Here is a 16,888-nt window from a genome sequence, read left to right on the forward strand (position 1 = left end):
TGTTTCCAGGTTTTAAAGAGCTAGTACTTGGGATAATAATATTGGTTAGAATTAGTACCATGGTGATTATCCTGGAGTTACAAGCAAGGTATGCCACGGTAAGCCAGTTATATAGGTACGATCCGGGCAGACTGGACTATGGGTCTGGTCAAAGTGACCTTATGGTCAAGTTGAGAGTATGCCTGCCCGGACAATGCTCTTACAGTATATTATATATGCTGTGCGTTGAATTTTTTAATTTTACTATTTTTCAAAGTCCACTGTAAATAGAATTTCCCTCATACTGCATTATTTCAAAGACAACTGCATACATGCTTCTGATAAAGTAGTTTTAATATCAGTATTAACTATACTCGTCTAAATTCGATAAGGCGCGCGGATCAATTTGAGTGCGCGCACCGATCAGGGGGTTATATTACTCCGCCACATGTCAGCTTATACATCTGGACAATATTATAGTCGCCTTTGGATTGTCAGGAAAGCCAGACTTTCTTCTCCCAACAAAATGTCCGCCAGCGAAACCACCCCCCTTCTCCCGCCATCACCATCACTATCACCATCATCTTCTGCCGTCGATAAAGAAAAGAACAACAGGTTTTTCTTCTATGTCTGTCTCATTACCCTTTTTATCATCAATGGCGGGGCCTCCGTGTCGGTGCCCCCAACAACGAGCATCCTGCAAGACCTGCTCTGCGAGCGCCATTACGCCCAGCGAGGACTCACTCGCGCCGGGACAGACGAGCTCGACTGCAAGATTGAACCCGTTCAGTCTTCTCTCAGCATGCTCCGCGGCGTCGTCGGGCTCCTGACGCTGCTGCCTGGATTGCTTCTGGGGGTCCCCTATGCTGCTCTCGCAGAGAACTGGGGTATTAAACGTGTCCTGCTACTGTCCATCACTGGAATCATTTTGTGCGACGTCTGGTTCAATCTTGTTTGCTGGTTTGGTCGAAATCTGCCGCTGCAGCTAATTTATCTGACTCCCATGGGGTATTTGATCGGTGGAGGGCCATCTGTCGGCGGCCCGTTGCTGTACGTGCTTGTTGCGGATTATTCGCCGGCAGAACTGCGGTTAGTACCTCTCCTTCAGAGACGATCTTCTTTCTGATGCTTGCAGACCGACGCGGTTCTTCCTCATGGAGGCAGCGGCGTACTCGGGCACTGTGCTTGGCTACATGGCCAGCTCCGCCATCATGAACAAACATCTCTGGGCGTCGGTCGTGTTAGGACCCTGCCTGGTCTTTTCTACATTTTTCCTGGTTCTGCTGTTTCCCAATGACCGCCCCATTGGGCCAGAGGCCCATCCCGATGCTGGGCCTGATCCTGCGCCTGCACCAGAGGCCAAGTCCATGCTGCACACGATCCGCACTGCCATGGTCCTTTTCAAGGGGCAATTTGGTCTTGTCATTATTCTTCTGGGATTTGCACTACGGTGCTTGGGAGATGGTGTCATGGCGCTGCTGATCATCTACGCATCGCGGGTGTTTGACTGGTCGTTCTCGCAGGTATCTTCCCTTCATGCGGCGTGGTCTCATAGATGCTTATGTTTGGGCAGTCTGGTTATCTCCTATCTCTACAGAATGCAACCCACCTGGCGGTATTGCTTATTCTACCCGTCGTAGACCGGCTTCTCGCGCAGTATATAGGGCGAGCACGGCAAACGGAACCCGAGTTTATAGAGCCATCGAAAGGGCTGGCCAAGCACTTTTCGCTTGCCCGAGGAAGTGCTCTTCTTTCTGCCATTGGAAGCGCAGGAATGGCTCTATTCAGATCGCCTTATCTCTTTGTTATCAGTATGCCTTTTTACCGTAGCTTTTGGTTCATCGCTAACGACTACAGGTGTGATCCTTTACGGTTTCGGCAGCGGCTACAACCAATCTATCCGTTCAATCCTGACACTCTCGACGCCAGAGGAACATCGCGCAATCACGTACTCTGTTCTGGGAATTGTGGAAGCGGCGGGTACCTTGGTTGGGGCACCCTTCTGGCCATTGATGTATCAGATCGGGCTGAAGGGCAATGAATACTGGGTGGGATTGCCTTTTGTTGTGACGGCAGGGTTAATGGCCGGGGTCTGGGTGATGCTGTATGTTGCGAGGGTGCATGCCGTATAGGCAGCAGAGAGAAAACTGCGAGATAAGACTAGAGCTAGATTCTGACTGGGGGAAATAATCCACGATGTTACCTTGCAGTCGGCTAACCATGCCCTAGTATAGCGCTGCTATGGCGCAACCAATCACAAAATGCTGGAACTAGCAATGCATCCATGTCTTATGTTGAACGCTCTGCCCGATAATATTTGCCCTCTAGATAGTGGCTTGACCCCAATACTGGAGACCCCTGCCTCTGCGACTCGTTTTGTGTCTGCTGTGGCTGCGCGAGGCGCCTGCCATTCGCAGCTCGAGAACCTGATAAGAGAAGGTCCAGGTAGATAAAATGTAACCAACCCCTCATAGCCATCTTTGACTGTATAGGAGATCCAAGAAACAGGCGACATGTCCTTCTCCTGCGTCGAGGACGACTCATTCGGCCCCAGAGTCAGCACCAGCTGCCGCACCTTCGACTTCACCCTCGCTTTTGAAGACGCATTCCTAACTTGTCTCCCCGCAGCCCTATTCCTGCTCTTATCGCCATTCACATTTTACCAGCTTCGGAATGAGGCTCGTCGTATCCAGCGATCGGCGCTCTTGACTGCGAAGCTTGTATGGCCTTTTCACGTTGCAAGCATCTTGGCTATAGGTGCTTATCTTTATGCTGTATAGATCTCTCTCACGGCGCTGTTCATTCCCCAGATCATCTTCCTTTCTGAAAGAGAGTTCCATTCTCCAACTTTGCGGAATACTGTCTCCCTTCCTGCCGATATTCTTGAACTCCTTGCAATTGCTGCGGCACTCGTTCTCTCGTATATCCACCACTGCCGCTCAATCCGCCCCTCGACGCTCCTGATTCTCTTCCTATCTGCGCGTTCGCTGCTCAGTATCGCGCGCGTGCGAACTCTATGGCTTATCCCAGGGGCCAACAGGGCAGCTATCCTGTTTACTGCTGGATTTGTGGCTACCATACTATGCGCACTCCTCGAGTCAACGGAGAAGACATCTAGCCTTGTTCCCGCCAGGGAAACAGAGAAGGCGGTTCCCGCTACACCAGAGCCCTTCAGCGGCCTTTGGAAGCGCGCGAGTTTCGCCTGGCTGTCCGGAACGTTTCGACGCGGGTATGTCCATATTCTGTCTGTGGATGATCTGCCGCAGCTGGACCCGGTGTTGGATAGTGAAGTGGTTGGAGAAAGATTGGAATATATCTGGGCGACTGCGGGTAAGGTTCAAGTGCCATTTGGTCTGATTGGAAAAGAGATGTTGCTGAATAACGGAGTTATCAGATAAAACGGCCAGATATGCCCTCCTCCGCGCAAGCGTTCAAGCCTACCTGAAGCCTTTCCTCTCTGCCGTAATTCCACGCCTCCTCGTCGCAGGCTTCGCATTCTGCCAGCCCTTCCTCATCAACGCGACAGTCTCCTGGGTAGGAAGACCAGGTGCCCCGACCGATTCGGGCAAGGCGTTGATAGGAGCTTTTGCCCTCGTTTATGTCGGACAGGCTGTCTGCACAGCCCTCTACGGATACCAGAACGTTCGCTTCATCATTCGTCTCCGAGGCGGGCTGATCAGTCTCATCCATAAACAAACCGTGCACGCGCGAACCGTCGATCTCGGCGGAAGTACTGCTATCACGCTCATGGGGACGGATGTTGAGCGGATTGTCAGCGGGTTTAGATCGGTTCATGAGCTATGGGCTAGTCTGGCGGAGGTCGGTATTGCAGTATACCTGCTGGAAAGACAGGTTGGGGTTGCATGTCTGGCGCCGGCTGTAATTGTTGCCGGTGAGTGCCCCGTTTACTCATTCGATCGCCTACTGTCATTTGGATCATAGAACGAGGGAGTGAAAGCTCACAGATAAAATGCAGTTTTCATCTTAGCAACATTCAAACTCTCCACCTTGACAAATAAGTTCCAGCGCCTGTGGATTGAAAAGGTCGAAGACAGACTCCGACTAACCTCCTACACGCTTGAGAACATCAAAGCCGTCAAGATGTTAGGGCTATCGGAGAAGATCTTCAGCATTGTGCAGGGGTTACGGCACGCTGAAATCGCAACCTCTGCTGTTTTCCGCAAATTGCTTATTGGGACTATCACTCTCTGTACGCCGGCTCTATCTTGCTACTCGTTCTCACAGTCCCAGGGAAGTGGAGAGTTGCTAATACTGAGTCTACCTGCAGCAAATTCCCCTGCTGACCTCGCCCCCATGGCGACCTTCGCCATCTACGTAATCATCGCGCTCGTCCGCAACGATAACTCGATTCTGGCTGCGCAGGCGTTCACATCACTCTCGCTGATATCGCTCGTTACGAACCCGGTGTTGACGTTTATCCAGGCGGTGCCTGCTGTTATCCAGTGCTTGGGGTGCTTCAAGAGGATCCAGGAATATTGCAGTGTGCCCGTGCATGGCCGAGATAGTCCCGAGCAGGATCTCAAGGGTTCCTTGGAGAATAAGAATGCCTTAATCGCTCTTCAGGATATGCCAGCTGTAGCTGAGGGAGGGGAGCAAGGGATGCTGGTGACATTCAACAAATACACCGTCACCTGGGAAAAAAGCGTAGCCCCCGTCTTGCAGGAGATTAGCCTGACAATAAACCACGGAATCACGATGATAACCGGTCCAATCGGGAGCGGCAAGTCGACTCTCCTAGAGAGCATCCTCGGCGAGACCCTCGTTACGTCTGGACATGCAGATCGGGTGTACCCTGGCTCAGTCGCATACTGTTCTCAGACACCCTGGCTGCAGAGCCAGAGCATCAAAGCGAATATTGTTGGCAGATCCCCTCCCGATGAAATCTGGTATCGGACAGTCATATCAGCCTGCGGACTCGAAAAGGACCTCTCGAGACTGCCGCGTGGGGATGCCACGGCCGTGGGGAATAATGGGATGACGCTGAGTGGTGGCCAGAAGCAGAAAATTGTACGCACGCCTATACCCAACCATGACCTGAGAGCAGTCTTTCAGAACAGAGTGCATATACTGATGCTAAACAGGCCCTTTCTAGAGCCCTCTATTCCCGCGCCCAAATTATCCTGCTAGATGACGTCTTCAGCGGTATTGACGCAGAAGGGACCGAGATTATTGCACGGAATCTCTTTGGGGAAACAGGGCTCTCACGAAGGATTGGGAGCTCGGTTGTGCTCGCTACGCATTCGGGTACGCTCCTCTTCTTCTAATTATCTGCGGTATTCCTAGATCTCAGTTGGTAGGTATGGCTAACTGTACGGGAGGATAATAGGATACCTCCTTCGCTATGCTGACGAGATCGTTGTCCTGGACAGTGGGCAACTCGTTGACAAAGGAACCCTGGAGGACCTTATGGCTAGGAGTGCCTATATCCAGGGGCTGCAGATCTCGCTGCCGAAATCGACATCATCTATTGATAGTAGGGCTAGTGAAACAGTGGTGGCTACTTCTTTTTCGGTGGAGCAAGATGGAACTGCTGAAGAACGCGCCAACAAGGCTGTTCCCAGTGAGAATGACGACCTCCTAGACAACGAGTCCCCCAGCGATCCCACCCGCCGTAACGGCGACCTCTCCGTCTACGCATACTATGTAAAGTCCGGAGGTCGGACGACCGTTGCGGCCTCACTTGTGCTGATTATGGCCTGGTCGATTTGTCGAGAATTTCCTAGCTAGTCTCCCTCCAACCACTCGTCAGCCCTTTCACTATACGGCAGGAAATAGTGCTAACGTGCGTACAGCAATCTGGCTCAACTGGTGGACAGAGGCAAATGCCAGATCCCCAAATGCCCAAGCGGGCATGTATCTCGGTGTTTACGTGCTTCTGGGCATATTTGGAATGGTTCTTATGATCCTGGGGTGTTGGTGAGTCCCTCCTGTTCGTGTCAGGTAGACCCACCCATGCTGATCTGTGCCCGTCCTACTGCAGGCTTGTTTTCGTGAATATCGTGTCCCAGTCAGCCCTTAAGCTACACAATGATCTCGTGAATAATACGACAAGGTGTGTCTGCTGCATCTGGACGAGTGCATATGATAACAAAAAGCTGATATATGTGAAACATAGGGCGTCACTCCAGTTCTTCCAACGAGTCGATATTGGCAGCATAACAAACAGATTTAGCCAGGACCTGGACCTCATCGACATGTCTCTGCCCCTCGATGCCCTCAGCTGTCTTGCTGGTACCTCCCTCTTCCCTTTCACATACTGGCAAACCCCTTTTTCTAACATGCGTCAAGCGGTATGCACGTGCATCCTAAAGCTCCTCATCCTGTGCGTCTTCGCCAAGTATCTCGCCGTCACGATCCCCTTCATCCTGATCACAATCTACTTTACGCAGTCACTGTACCTGCGCACCTCGCGTCAAATGAGGCTGTTAGACATTGAAGCGAAAGCGCCGTTATACACGCACTTCATCGAACTTGTTTCCGGTGCTGCGACCGTCCGCGCATATCGATGGCATGCTTCGTTCCAGAGCAGTGCACTCAAGCTGCTGAATTTCTCGCAAAGGCCGGTGTACTTTTTATACTGCATTCAAAAGTGTCTCGGATTTGTTCTCGATTTTCTTGTTGCAATCCTAGCTGTGATTCTGGTTGCCATCGTTGTGTTTCTGAGAGACAAGTTTCAAGCCGGCGACGTGGGTGTCGCGCTTGTTATGGTCATGACATTTAACTCGAGTCTCATGCACCTGGTAAGGTTCTGGACGGAAATGGAGACGAGTATTGGCGCTGTGAAGCGTGTAAAGGATTATGTAAAGACGGCTGAGCCGGAAGAGGATGAAGTCTCTCGAGCTCGGCTTGCAGAGTTGCCACGCTTGTGGCCAGAGAAGGGAGATATACGCTTCGAGGGCGTTATTGTTGGTCATTTGTAGGTTTCATTTAGGGCTTGATGTCCTGAATAATCTCCTTGATGACTATTCCACGCAGACAACGAAACTGATATTGAACAGGCCCTCGTCACCGCCCATCCTCAAAGACTTAACTTTATCCATATCACCCGGCTCCAGAATCGCCATCGTTGGGTCTTCCGGCAGCGGGAAAACAACTCTCCTCCTTGCTCTGCTGCGCATGGTGGAAATCCAGAACGGCTCCATGATGATTGACGGACTAGATTTGAAGGCTTACCGCCGCGAGGAAGTCCGAAAGAGACTGAACGTCATAACGCAAGATCCGTTCCTGGTAGCTGGCAGTGTGAGGTTCAATATCGATCCGTGGGACAATGCCCCAGATGAGAGTATTGTGGCTGCGTTGAAGAGAGTTGGACTGTGGGATGTTATTGTTCAACAAGAAAGTGGCAAGGAGAGTGACTCAGGGCTAGACATGCAAATCAACGCAAATGTCTTCTCCGCCGGCCAGAGACAGTTACTGTGTCTTGCTAGAGCGCTAGTTCGACCAGGAAAGGTGTTGATCTTAGATGAGGCTACGAGCAGGTCTGTCTCCTTGCATCAACCCATCTATAGTTCCCGTTCACTGGCGCACACTTACTGAACGCGTTCATGTCTAGCGTCGATAATGCAACAGAATCGACAATGCAGTCCATACTCGAGACCGAATTTGCCTCGCACACGATCCTCTCGGTCCTGCATCGCTTGCGGTATATCCACCACTACGATAAAGTCGCCGTGCTTGACGCGGGCAGGCTGGTCGAATTCGATGAGCCGGGCGTTCTACTGAAGAGGGAGGGTTCAAAGTTTCGAGAGCTTTACCGGTCTGGAGAATATGATGGGAACGGCGTCAAGGGGTGTAATAATTACTGAGCAAGATGGGAGAGAGGGATTCACCATAGTATTTTAGTGTCAGTCTTGCGGAATACCAGGAGTCAGTAGACATGTTCATGGACGCGTATGGGGAGTTCCCTGTGTTTGCATGACATTGATTGCTGTACTATGAGAATGCTTAGTGTTCTACCTGCCTGCCTATTGAGCAGATATATGGAAGCGTCAAGACGATTGCCGGTCTCGATGTAGAGGGTGCGCAGTACTGCCCTGAAATCATGCATGAACTGATTACTGATTGCGGTTATTGGAGTTCATATGCTCTCCGAGTCCCCGCCACGAAACCTAACCGTCCACCTGAGCCATTGCCTGGGTATAGCTCGCGCAAGATGACCCTTTGGATAATCGTCGCCCAACGCTTTTCTCCCAGGGCAAGCCAGGAACATTACCTTGGATGCCACACCCTTGATCTGATAATCAAATGGGTTCTATCTTTTTCCTGATTGCCTGCCCGAGCAGGCTTCTCTCTGTGCCAATGCTTGCGAATATGCGTTTAGTAGGACTATACGCACAGCTTGTCGTATTGGCAACCCGGATGTATGCTAACCCTGCAAGCATCGATATCGCCGACATGGTGAGCACCAAACAAAATACAAAGCTCATGCGAGACTTGGAAACTCCAACGCTGGGTGAGGTGCTGCAAGCTGGAACCCGCTTGGAGCCAAAGTTCGAGATACGCAAGATAGGCGTCAAGTTGATGCGTGATATCATAGGCATGGATCGCGAGCTGGGTTTTGGGAACATCACTTCATGAAAGAAACCAACCGAAGGGCAGGCGAAGAGCACGCATAATGAGATATCATTCGAGCAGTACATAAAGCACCGGTTCGTGGACGTTGCCGCAATGTAAGCGGGTACACCTGCCGTCAGCAATACTGTCCCGGTGTTGACGGTACAGGCCCGCCATTGAACTCGGATGCTTCGCCCATGACATTCACCTCACCAAGGAGGAAAAGGCGTCAGTGCAGTATCTCGCTGAGGTGGCCGTCACGGGCGGCATGTTGGAAACGACTACTATAGCTTTAACTAGGAGTTTGACGAGCATCAGCAAACGGGCACGCTGGACCGTATGCAGAATGCAGTTGCCCTGCTGACGCGGAGTATGGGTACACGAAGGAGGAAGACCGTAGCATCGTAAGAAGCGAGATCAATGCAGAGAACGAGAATTTATAGATGGCTTTTTAACGCTTGGTGTAAGCATGTTGGCCGCGACTCCGCAGAGCCCCGCAGGTATATCCTGTTCCGGTGATGAAGGTAAAAGGTGACGCCGGGCAGCATGTTCTGGATGCCTCATGCACCCCGATACCAGGACACTGAGCTCGCTAGTACGGCAAAGGATCGATCGGCGCTGGTTGGTATATCTCGCAGTGCTCTTCGTGCTCTGGAGAGGTTCCCTCTCCCAAACAGGTCGAAAAGGGGAGCGAAGGAACCTTTGCCTGATTATGACCGAGAACTAAAGAGAAGCAAGGCCAAGGCCACTTCGTCCAGCGAGAGATCGAGTGGGCACTGTTAGTACATCTTGCCATTGAGATTAATGATCTATAGAGTCTCAACTACTGGTGTCATCGGCTGGGCTGTCTTTGACGGACGGTGTCCTAGTTCATTGATCACCTAGAAGGACGCCTGCCTACATCTCAGCAAGAATGTCTCCATCCTTATTGACCAGCTTGACTCTGCTTGTCCCCTTCCCTCTCTTCACGATCCTCACCCAATTGACAACACCCTTTCTATCCCAGCCAAAATCTACCTTCGCACCACCTCGCATTCGTAACCCCTTAACCCTACCTCCCCCCCATGCAGACGGGATCGCGGGCCCCAGCACAACGGTCCTCTGCCCAGGATCGGACCTTGGAGTTGGCAAATCAACGACCAACATGCTCAGCACCGCCCCTGCAAAGCCAAGGTTCGCATCAATCTGGAACGGCGGGCTCGCTCCCCAATACATGCTCAGCCCATTCCCGACGAAGTTCTCGTCAATCGCGTACCGCAGCTCATCGTACGCCATGGAAGAGTCATTCAGGCGTGCCCAACACGCAGCCCGCCACACTTTGGCCCATCCGGCGTTGGCGTCCGCAGCATTGCCCATCCCGCGTGTTATAAGCGTCTCTTTGACCGCATCCTGTATCGTCTTGTTCCTATATCCGTGCGCAAAGGACGAAATCGAGTACCCGGGATACCATCCCACTAAGTGCGACAGATGTCGATGCGTGCTCTTATTGTCGTAGCCGTAACTATCCGGCAGCTTCCACTCCTTGAGACCGCCCCAAGAAGATAGGTGCAAGCCTGTGTCTAGTCTTTCTAGGGCCGAGGCCACGGAGTCGACAAAACCGGTATCGGTCTCCTGGATATACTCCTGCGCTGCAAGCACGTTTTCAAACACCTGATGTATTAGCTGCTGGTAGTGCGTGCAGCCGAATGTTGTTGGCCCAGTCTCGGGGCTGTTACAGGGGTTCACGACGAGCGAGCCGTCGTTGAAGAACTTGTCCTCCTGCAATGATGAGAGCCAGAAAGACGCGATGCCTTTGAGGAGCACGTAGCCCTGCGATTTTAGCCAGGCTGTGTCATGGGTGTATTCGAAGTTATCCCAGACGTGTTGCATCATCCAGGCGGCTGCTGCAGGGTCTATTCAGACCAGATGGATAACGGGTCAGTTACTGTGCATGCTTAAGGAACAGAGTATGATATAGAGCTTGGAATGGGGACTTACAGTTCGCCCACCCCGCATCCTCCTTCATGGCCGTGAATCCGAAGATATTCATCTCGTTATGCACGACCCATCCACTTGCGTTGTATAGCAGGCGTGCTGTCTCCGTTCCCCTGGGAACCCAAGTATCCGCCATATAATTCCATAAAGCGTGCTGTGTCTCCCCGAGCCCGGTCTGATCTGCCAGCCAGTAATTCATCTGCAGGTTGATGTTCGCGTGGTAGTCTGCGCTCCATGCCGGGGTGAGCGATTCGGTCCAGTGGCCTTGGAGGTTTGCGGGCAGAGAGTTTGACCGGGAAGAACTGACCAGGAGGTGTCTGGCGTAGTCAAAGAGGAGGTTCTCCAGATACGGATTGCCGGTGCCAGAGGCGTACGAGTACTTCTCTATCAGCTCGGCTGTGTCTTTGCCCGCGGAGTCTGTCGTATCCGGCAGTTCGAGCAAGAACTCGCCCATCAGCTTCTTGTAGTCTTTGACGTGACGGTCAAGAAGGATCTGATAACCCTTCGAGCTGGCAGCAGTAGCAATTCCATCCACGATCGACGCTGGGTCTTTTCCATTCTTGAAGGACCAGCCACTCTTCGCGTTTCCTGCTTTCTGGTCGTAATTCGTCGCCGCGCTGATGATGATAGTAAGTTGCTTCTTGCGAGAGGCGACCTGGAGCGCACCGTCGCCCAGACAGGTTGTCACGGAAGATCGAGGATCTACCAGCTTTGCAACCGCAGCATACTTCAATCCTTCTGGCGGGCCGGCTTGCGTGACGCCGGAATGCCGCAGAACAGCCTGTTTGGCCTCGCTCTCACAAGACGTCTGCAGCAGACTCTGGTTCACAAGGAGATTCTCAATGCTGATTCTCACCTTGGGCAGACGCGCATCTGATGCTGATTCAAGGTGATAGACGCAGATTTGATCGGGATATGAGCAGAAAATCGACGACTTGAGCGCTGCCATTGTGCGATTGGCAATGGTAAAACTCGTTCTGTGGACACCATCAGATAAGTCGAGTGTTCTCTCGTACTTGCTGTAGGCTTCGACTTCGTCCAAAGTGATTGTTATGTTCCCCAACACACGGTTGGAGCCATAGTGGTTCCCGCTGCCGAGTAATTCTTCCATGCCTGTGAGCAGCATCTAAGTATCTCAATCGTGCTTCTGAGGTTGGTTAGACTGACCCCCGGTTCCATTCTCAAAGATTATCTCCCGGATCCCTGGTAGCGCATCATAGATCGGTGACGAAGGGTTGCCGCCAGTATAGTTCTGTCCCGCAAGCTATTCAGTGACACATTGCAAGAATGAGGGCAGTATCAAGATTGTTTCGCAAACCTCGACCTCAAATGGACCCCCGGACCACAGACTGTCGACGTTCAGGTTCAGCTTCTCGGTGTCTGGTGGCCCAAACGGGATTACTACAGCGTGATATTTCAGTCTACCAATCATAAATGGCAGTATCCATTATAATATGGGGTGATACCTCCAAGTTTCCCGTTCCCGATCAGATAGCCAGTCTTCAGGATATAGTCGCTTCCGTCTGTGGTGCCGTATGTAGCGGGGGAGGACGATCTTAGGGCTCTGCCTTGGGCATTCGAGGCCGCAAAAGTGACTGCCAGAAACAGAGTGGTCTTCCTCATCATGAACAAAGGCCAACAATCAGAATTGGGTTGTGTGCCATAGACCCCGGTCATCTCTTTAGTAGCACTACTGCTGCAGCTGAAGGCGTCCTCTTGTATCCCCGCAGAAGCTGGTGAATCATACAATTCTGCCTGCCAAGTACGGATTGCAGCTGATCTGCAGGGAACTCGGTGGATTTCCCCGCATTAGAATACAAGGGAAAGCGGGGAATTGACACTCGGCTATTTCATTTATCCCTTTTACCCGCTAGCCTACGCCTATCAAGACGGTGGTTGGGTAAAGCCTACTGCGTATGACTAGGAATAAACCACGCTAGATGAGGCAGGAACACAAAACATCGTTCAATTCATTATTGGCCAGTCGAAGGCGAGCCGTTCTTGCCCTAGCAATGGGTCGGCCGGAGGTCCGCAGTATAGCCCTATTACAATGTCCAACATCCCAGTAATCACTTGCTTTCTTTCCAGAAGACCACAACAAAGGTTTTGCAGTATCTGATGCTGTATACAGATCAGCCAGCCATAAGCCTCGTCTCGGGCCAACAGGGATTTGCTTTTGACTCTGCACAAGGTCTAGGTTTATGTCCAGCGCTCGCATAACCATGAGAGACCGTACTTACATCTTTCGCTCCCAAAAACCATTTATCTTGGAGTGCTCATTTATGGTTCACACATATCTTTTTCATTTACTACAAAGAAAGCACATATGACCACAGATGTAGGGGACCAAGGCTCAAAATATCTACAGTACACGACCGTTGTAGGGCATCGGATATGATACAGGGACCGGCATGGCCGCCGATTGGCTTATGGCCTAGCGGCATACATTCTGATATGCCTTGCTATTATCCAGGTAGTGGAAAGGAAGAGGCTTGAAGATGCCATTGACCTTCAGCGAGTCCAAGGCAAATTAAGCCCTTGGATAGTTTCTATGTGGGATGGTCTCACCAAATAGAGAATCGTTTCTCCATATACCTTTTGCACGACGTATTTGAACCGAAAGAACAGAAATTTGGGAAGAAATCGGTGAGTGCAGACAACGCCCGGCTGTCCGGAACGAAGGCGTCGTGCAATCCCGGTTTCGGGACCCGCGGACTGTGCCATTGACCGGGTTGAGCCGATGACTACTGGATGAGGCATGAGAGTTAGGGCTGTAGTTTGCAGGTAACGTGGTTGCCTGGAGGATAGGGCTGAGGCTACTGATGTGGATACTCAATGCAAAGCTTGACCTTCCCAGGTGATGGATCTGCTCTTTAGGACGAGTAAAACCATGTAAACTGCATTCTGCTTTTTCAGAGGGCCTAGATCAGGTTAAATCACTATTCCTGGACAAGTTAGAATACTGATGCCTAGTTCCCAGCTGGCTTTGATCCCTCAACCGAATGGAGACCACGACCAAAGCTGCGAGTAAATTTTGTTTTCTTCCTTTTGTTACAATATTGTTTCACATCAGCTATTAATGACGGCATGTTAGTGAAAAGTCATTTGCATTTTACTATGCTTCGCTATGTAGATTAACAATGCAGTTTGGAAGCGGTGCAGTAAATGCCATCGACATCCAATATACCGCAGCAGTGCTTGTTGCATAAGTGGCCATGATGAAAAGATGGAAGAGCAGCTGATATCTTTTTAGGATGAAAGGCAGTGCTTGCATTAGGCTGCCATATTACCCTAGGGCTATGCTGGCAGCAGCGGAGTATCAAGAACCGCAGACGGGGCGCGCCCTCATTATCACACGACAATATTGCCAGAAACAGCATGCCTAAGATGCCTAAGAACCAGTAAGCTCAGCTTTATCTGCTCAGCGCTTGTTGTCTTAAGTGCGTCAACCACTGACTTTCTATAAATACATCTACCAGTTCTTAACCTCACGTTGCAATTGCCAGAGCAAGCAGTTGATTCCCGGCAGACATCCATCCCTTAACTTCTTCAATACACCGGTTTCTTCATCCTCAGGATCCGGATATGCCATACAAAGAGAAAAGGGCGAAAGAGGCCCCGGCCACAACTGGCAAGCGTCAAGGGAAAGTTCTTCTTGCCGACACCATCGGACGCTCGCTATACCTACGCCAAACCCAACTGGATAGAGATAATTCATGTTCAGAGCCTCTGCATATTTCAGAGCCTGGCCAACTATTCAGCAACAAGTCGCCTGCATCTCAGTGGCCACTAGTGCCTAACCAGCATCTCCCTGGGAGCGCCACAATCTCGTCCGAGACCCTGGCGACCGAGTCCCGCCATTCCACCCTCTGCAATACAAGCCCAGCGCCTTCGCAAAGCGACCGTCGCATCTCAACAGAATCTATTGCGTCACGGGCTCGGATAGTTAGTTTGAAAGGCACGGCTATGGAGCAAGACGCTGAGCGGCTTGCACTTGAATACGGTCTTCCCTCGCAGATGGGGCTGCTGGACCCTAGCTATTCCATCTTCATAAACGAGCAAAGAAGCGGCGGGGTATGCTTCAAGATCTTGAACAAGATGGCCGTCGTAATAGGCGACCCCCTATGCCAAACAACGCAGGTTTCTGCTCTCATGGCCGAATTCAGGCTCTATCGGCGTCGAAAACGCTGGGGTGTCTCATTTCTAGGTGCTGGCAAAGGGCTGGTCGAGTATTCTGCGTCCGCGAAAGAAGGAACGTCGACGATACTCCAGTTCGGACACAATCGAGTTCTGAATCCTCTAACGAACGAGGTCATCCACGAGACCAGTGGCAAGCGAATCCTAACGCAGAACCGACAACTCCTCAATCCAAGCAAGGGTGGCCTCTCGCTCGATATCTACAGCCCGTCTGCCCAAGGGACGGACTACAGGCTGGAATGGGAATTGAGTGCGATCTACCACGACTGGTGCATAGCCCGCAACGCTACCAAGAAACCACAAGCCTTCATAACAGAATAGGACCCCTTCCTCATACCAACACTGATGACCTACATTTACGCGCGGGATAGTCACGGCACAGTCCTCGGGTTTGCGGCCCTCCGCTGGGTGGGCATGAAAGGCGGCTACCACGTTGACCCGTGCATCGCAGCGCCCGGGGCCAGAAAGGGGATAACGGACCTTCTTCTTTTCGCGTCGATGGCATACCTACGGCAACAGGGGGTTTCGTATCTAAGCGTAGGGTATGAGCCTTCTGAGTCACTGGCAGGCATATCAGGGTTACGGGGCCCTCTTGCACCACTGACGGACCGGGTCTATCAGTTTACATTCCACCGGCTTCCGATTTCAGGGAAGAGAGCGTATTTTGACAAGTTTAGGCCTGATGATGCACAGAGCGAACCGGTTTATTTGATATTCCATTCAAAGCTGCCGCGTCCACGAGATGTTGTGGCCGTCGCCCATGCCGCTAATATCAGGCTTCGCCGGCTGGTATTTTACGGCAGCCCTAGGTCGTGATACAGTGATTCGTCGTCAATCCCTTCCTTCGTTCCCTTTCTTTTGTTATCTTACCGTTCCCCTCTTTTTCCCCCTCTCTATATAGCAGACGATGATATTAAAACCCACCAGCGCGCTCGCTTTCTTTTGTCATGGTGATTTGTCGGCTCATACCCTAATACTACTCTGTATGTTCTTTTATATTGGTCTAAAGTCAGCTCATACTAGGGCAACAATGCCATAGTTACCACAAGCTGGTATCGTCATCGTTGCGAAGCCACGACCATCTATCTGTGCAATCAACACAATCTCCACGAATGTTGCAACGAAACATCCTCCTTAACACTGACGAACCTGTTATTCGCGTGCGCGTTGTTCCAATGCGTTCCAGACAAGTGCATATATATACAACGGCAGGACAGTGCCATAATCCTCGTCAACCGCGCACGCTCTTTCGACACGGCACTGATCGTAAAGAAAGGATATGAATATTGCTGTCGTGAAGAATATCGCTGTTATTGCCCTCTGAAGCGTCAAAGTTGATACGGTCATTGATATCACCAAGGATGCGGTCTGTCATAGTTACCCTCGTCACTCTTGCAGCCATTACGGACAGTGCAAAGCTCAACGTGCCTTGAAATAGGCAATAATCATATCTCTGTTACTGTTGACGGCGTAATGACTCGGACTTTCGGCTTCGAGGCATACAAAAAGGCGCCCAAATCGCTGACTGCTTCATGGTCTTCACCACACCGGGACGGGACGGTTCCTACCTGAATACCCCTGCACAGTTGTCTTCCTTGCCATATCACTTGGTGACCTTCTCTCTCTCACACCCTTTCTTTTCTTTCTTTCTTTCTTTCTTTCTTCTTCTTCTTCTTTTTTTTTTTTTTGCATCCGCCATTCCACGCCAACATCTCGCAGCCGATAAATCCTAATAGTTCGTTGCGTGCTGGATTTTCAGAGACAAGCAGTACCCTAAACATAGATACAGCCGGATTCAGAAAAGCGAGTGTGCTTTGTAGGTTCTCATAGCATATTTGATATTCTAGCTGATTTGATTTGATTTGATTTGATTTTATTATTTAACGTCACTCGGCGGATCACGGGGCCCACGTGATCTGCGGCCTCCCAGGGGGCATCTGGACGTGCTGTCTAAACAGAACTCCCTAAAACTAGCTAAATACAGGTTTGAAGCAGCAACTATGGACAATATATGTTGGAAATGAGCGGAAGAAGCATCTGGCGCTACCCTGGCCAGGTCTTCGAGGGCAGATGCCCGTTTTGACTACCTATAGATTGGGGGGGAGGGGCCGTACCCTTTTTCCAGGTAGATGTGTGGACTGTCGCACTTTCAAGCGCTCCGGCG

The 16,888-nt window shown here is 51.2% G+C and overlaps 3 protein-coding genes across 3 annotated transcripts; 2 read left to right on the forward strand and 1 right to left on the reverse strand.

Moving 5' to 3' along the window:
- Positions 1–505: 505 nt before the first annotated feature.
- Positions 506–7,805, forward strand: BDW70DRAFT_152040 (uncharacterized protein; the record flags this gene model as incomplete). Its single annotated transcript, XM_073739379.1, has 20 exons — positions 506–1,029; positions 1,115–1,502; positions 1,553–1,790; positions 1,837–2,083; positions 2,646–2,664; positions 2,760–3,309; positions 3,467–3,871; positions 3,956–4,189; positions 4,268–4,392; positions 4,564–5,007; positions 5,040–5,142; positions 5,327–5,611; positions 5,776–5,786; positions 5,830–5,916; positions 6,009–6,052; positions 6,116–6,231; positions 6,289–6,916; positions 6,999–7,065; positions 7,132–7,478; positions 7,553–7,805. 20 exons carry the CDS (start codon positions 506–508, stop codon positions 7,803–7,805), a joined length of 5,115 nt encoding a protein of 1,704 aa, XP_073593821.1.
- A 1,645-nt stretch (positions 7,806–9,450) lies between these two features.
- On the reverse strand, positions 9,451–12,150 carry BDW70DRAFT_152041 (glycoside hydrolase family 95 protein; the record flags this gene model as incomplete). Its single annotated transcript, XM_073739380.1, has 5 exons — positions 9,451–10,445; positions 10,531–11,640; positions 11,695–11,779; positions 11,846–11,928; positions 11,994–12,150. 5 exons carry the CDS (start codon positions 12,148–12,150, stop codon positions 9,451–9,453), a joined length of 2,430 nt encoding a protein of 809 aa, XP_073593822.1.
- A 1,517-nt stretch (positions 12,151–13,667) lies between these two features.
- ergS lies at positions 13,668–15,045 on the forward strand (the record flags this gene model as incomplete). Its single annotated transcript, XM_073739381.1, has 4 exons — positions 13,668–13,683; positions 13,899–13,967; positions 14,252–14,601; positions 14,668–15,045. 4 exons carry the CDS (start codon positions 13,668–13,670, stop codon positions 15,043–15,045), a joined length of 813 nt encoding a protein of 270 aa, XP_073593823.1.
- Between the last annotated feature and the right edge of the window lie 1,843 nt (positions 15,046–16,888).

Source organism: Aspergillus foveolatus (genome assembly GCF_047715535.1).
Source record: "Aspergillus foveolatus strain CBS 279.81 unplaced genomic scaffold BDW70scaffold_44, whole genome shotgun sequence".
Taxonomy (NCBI): Eukaryota; Fungi; Ascomycota; class Eurotiomycetes; order Eurotiales; family Aspergillaceae; genus Aspergillus; species Aspergillus foveolatus.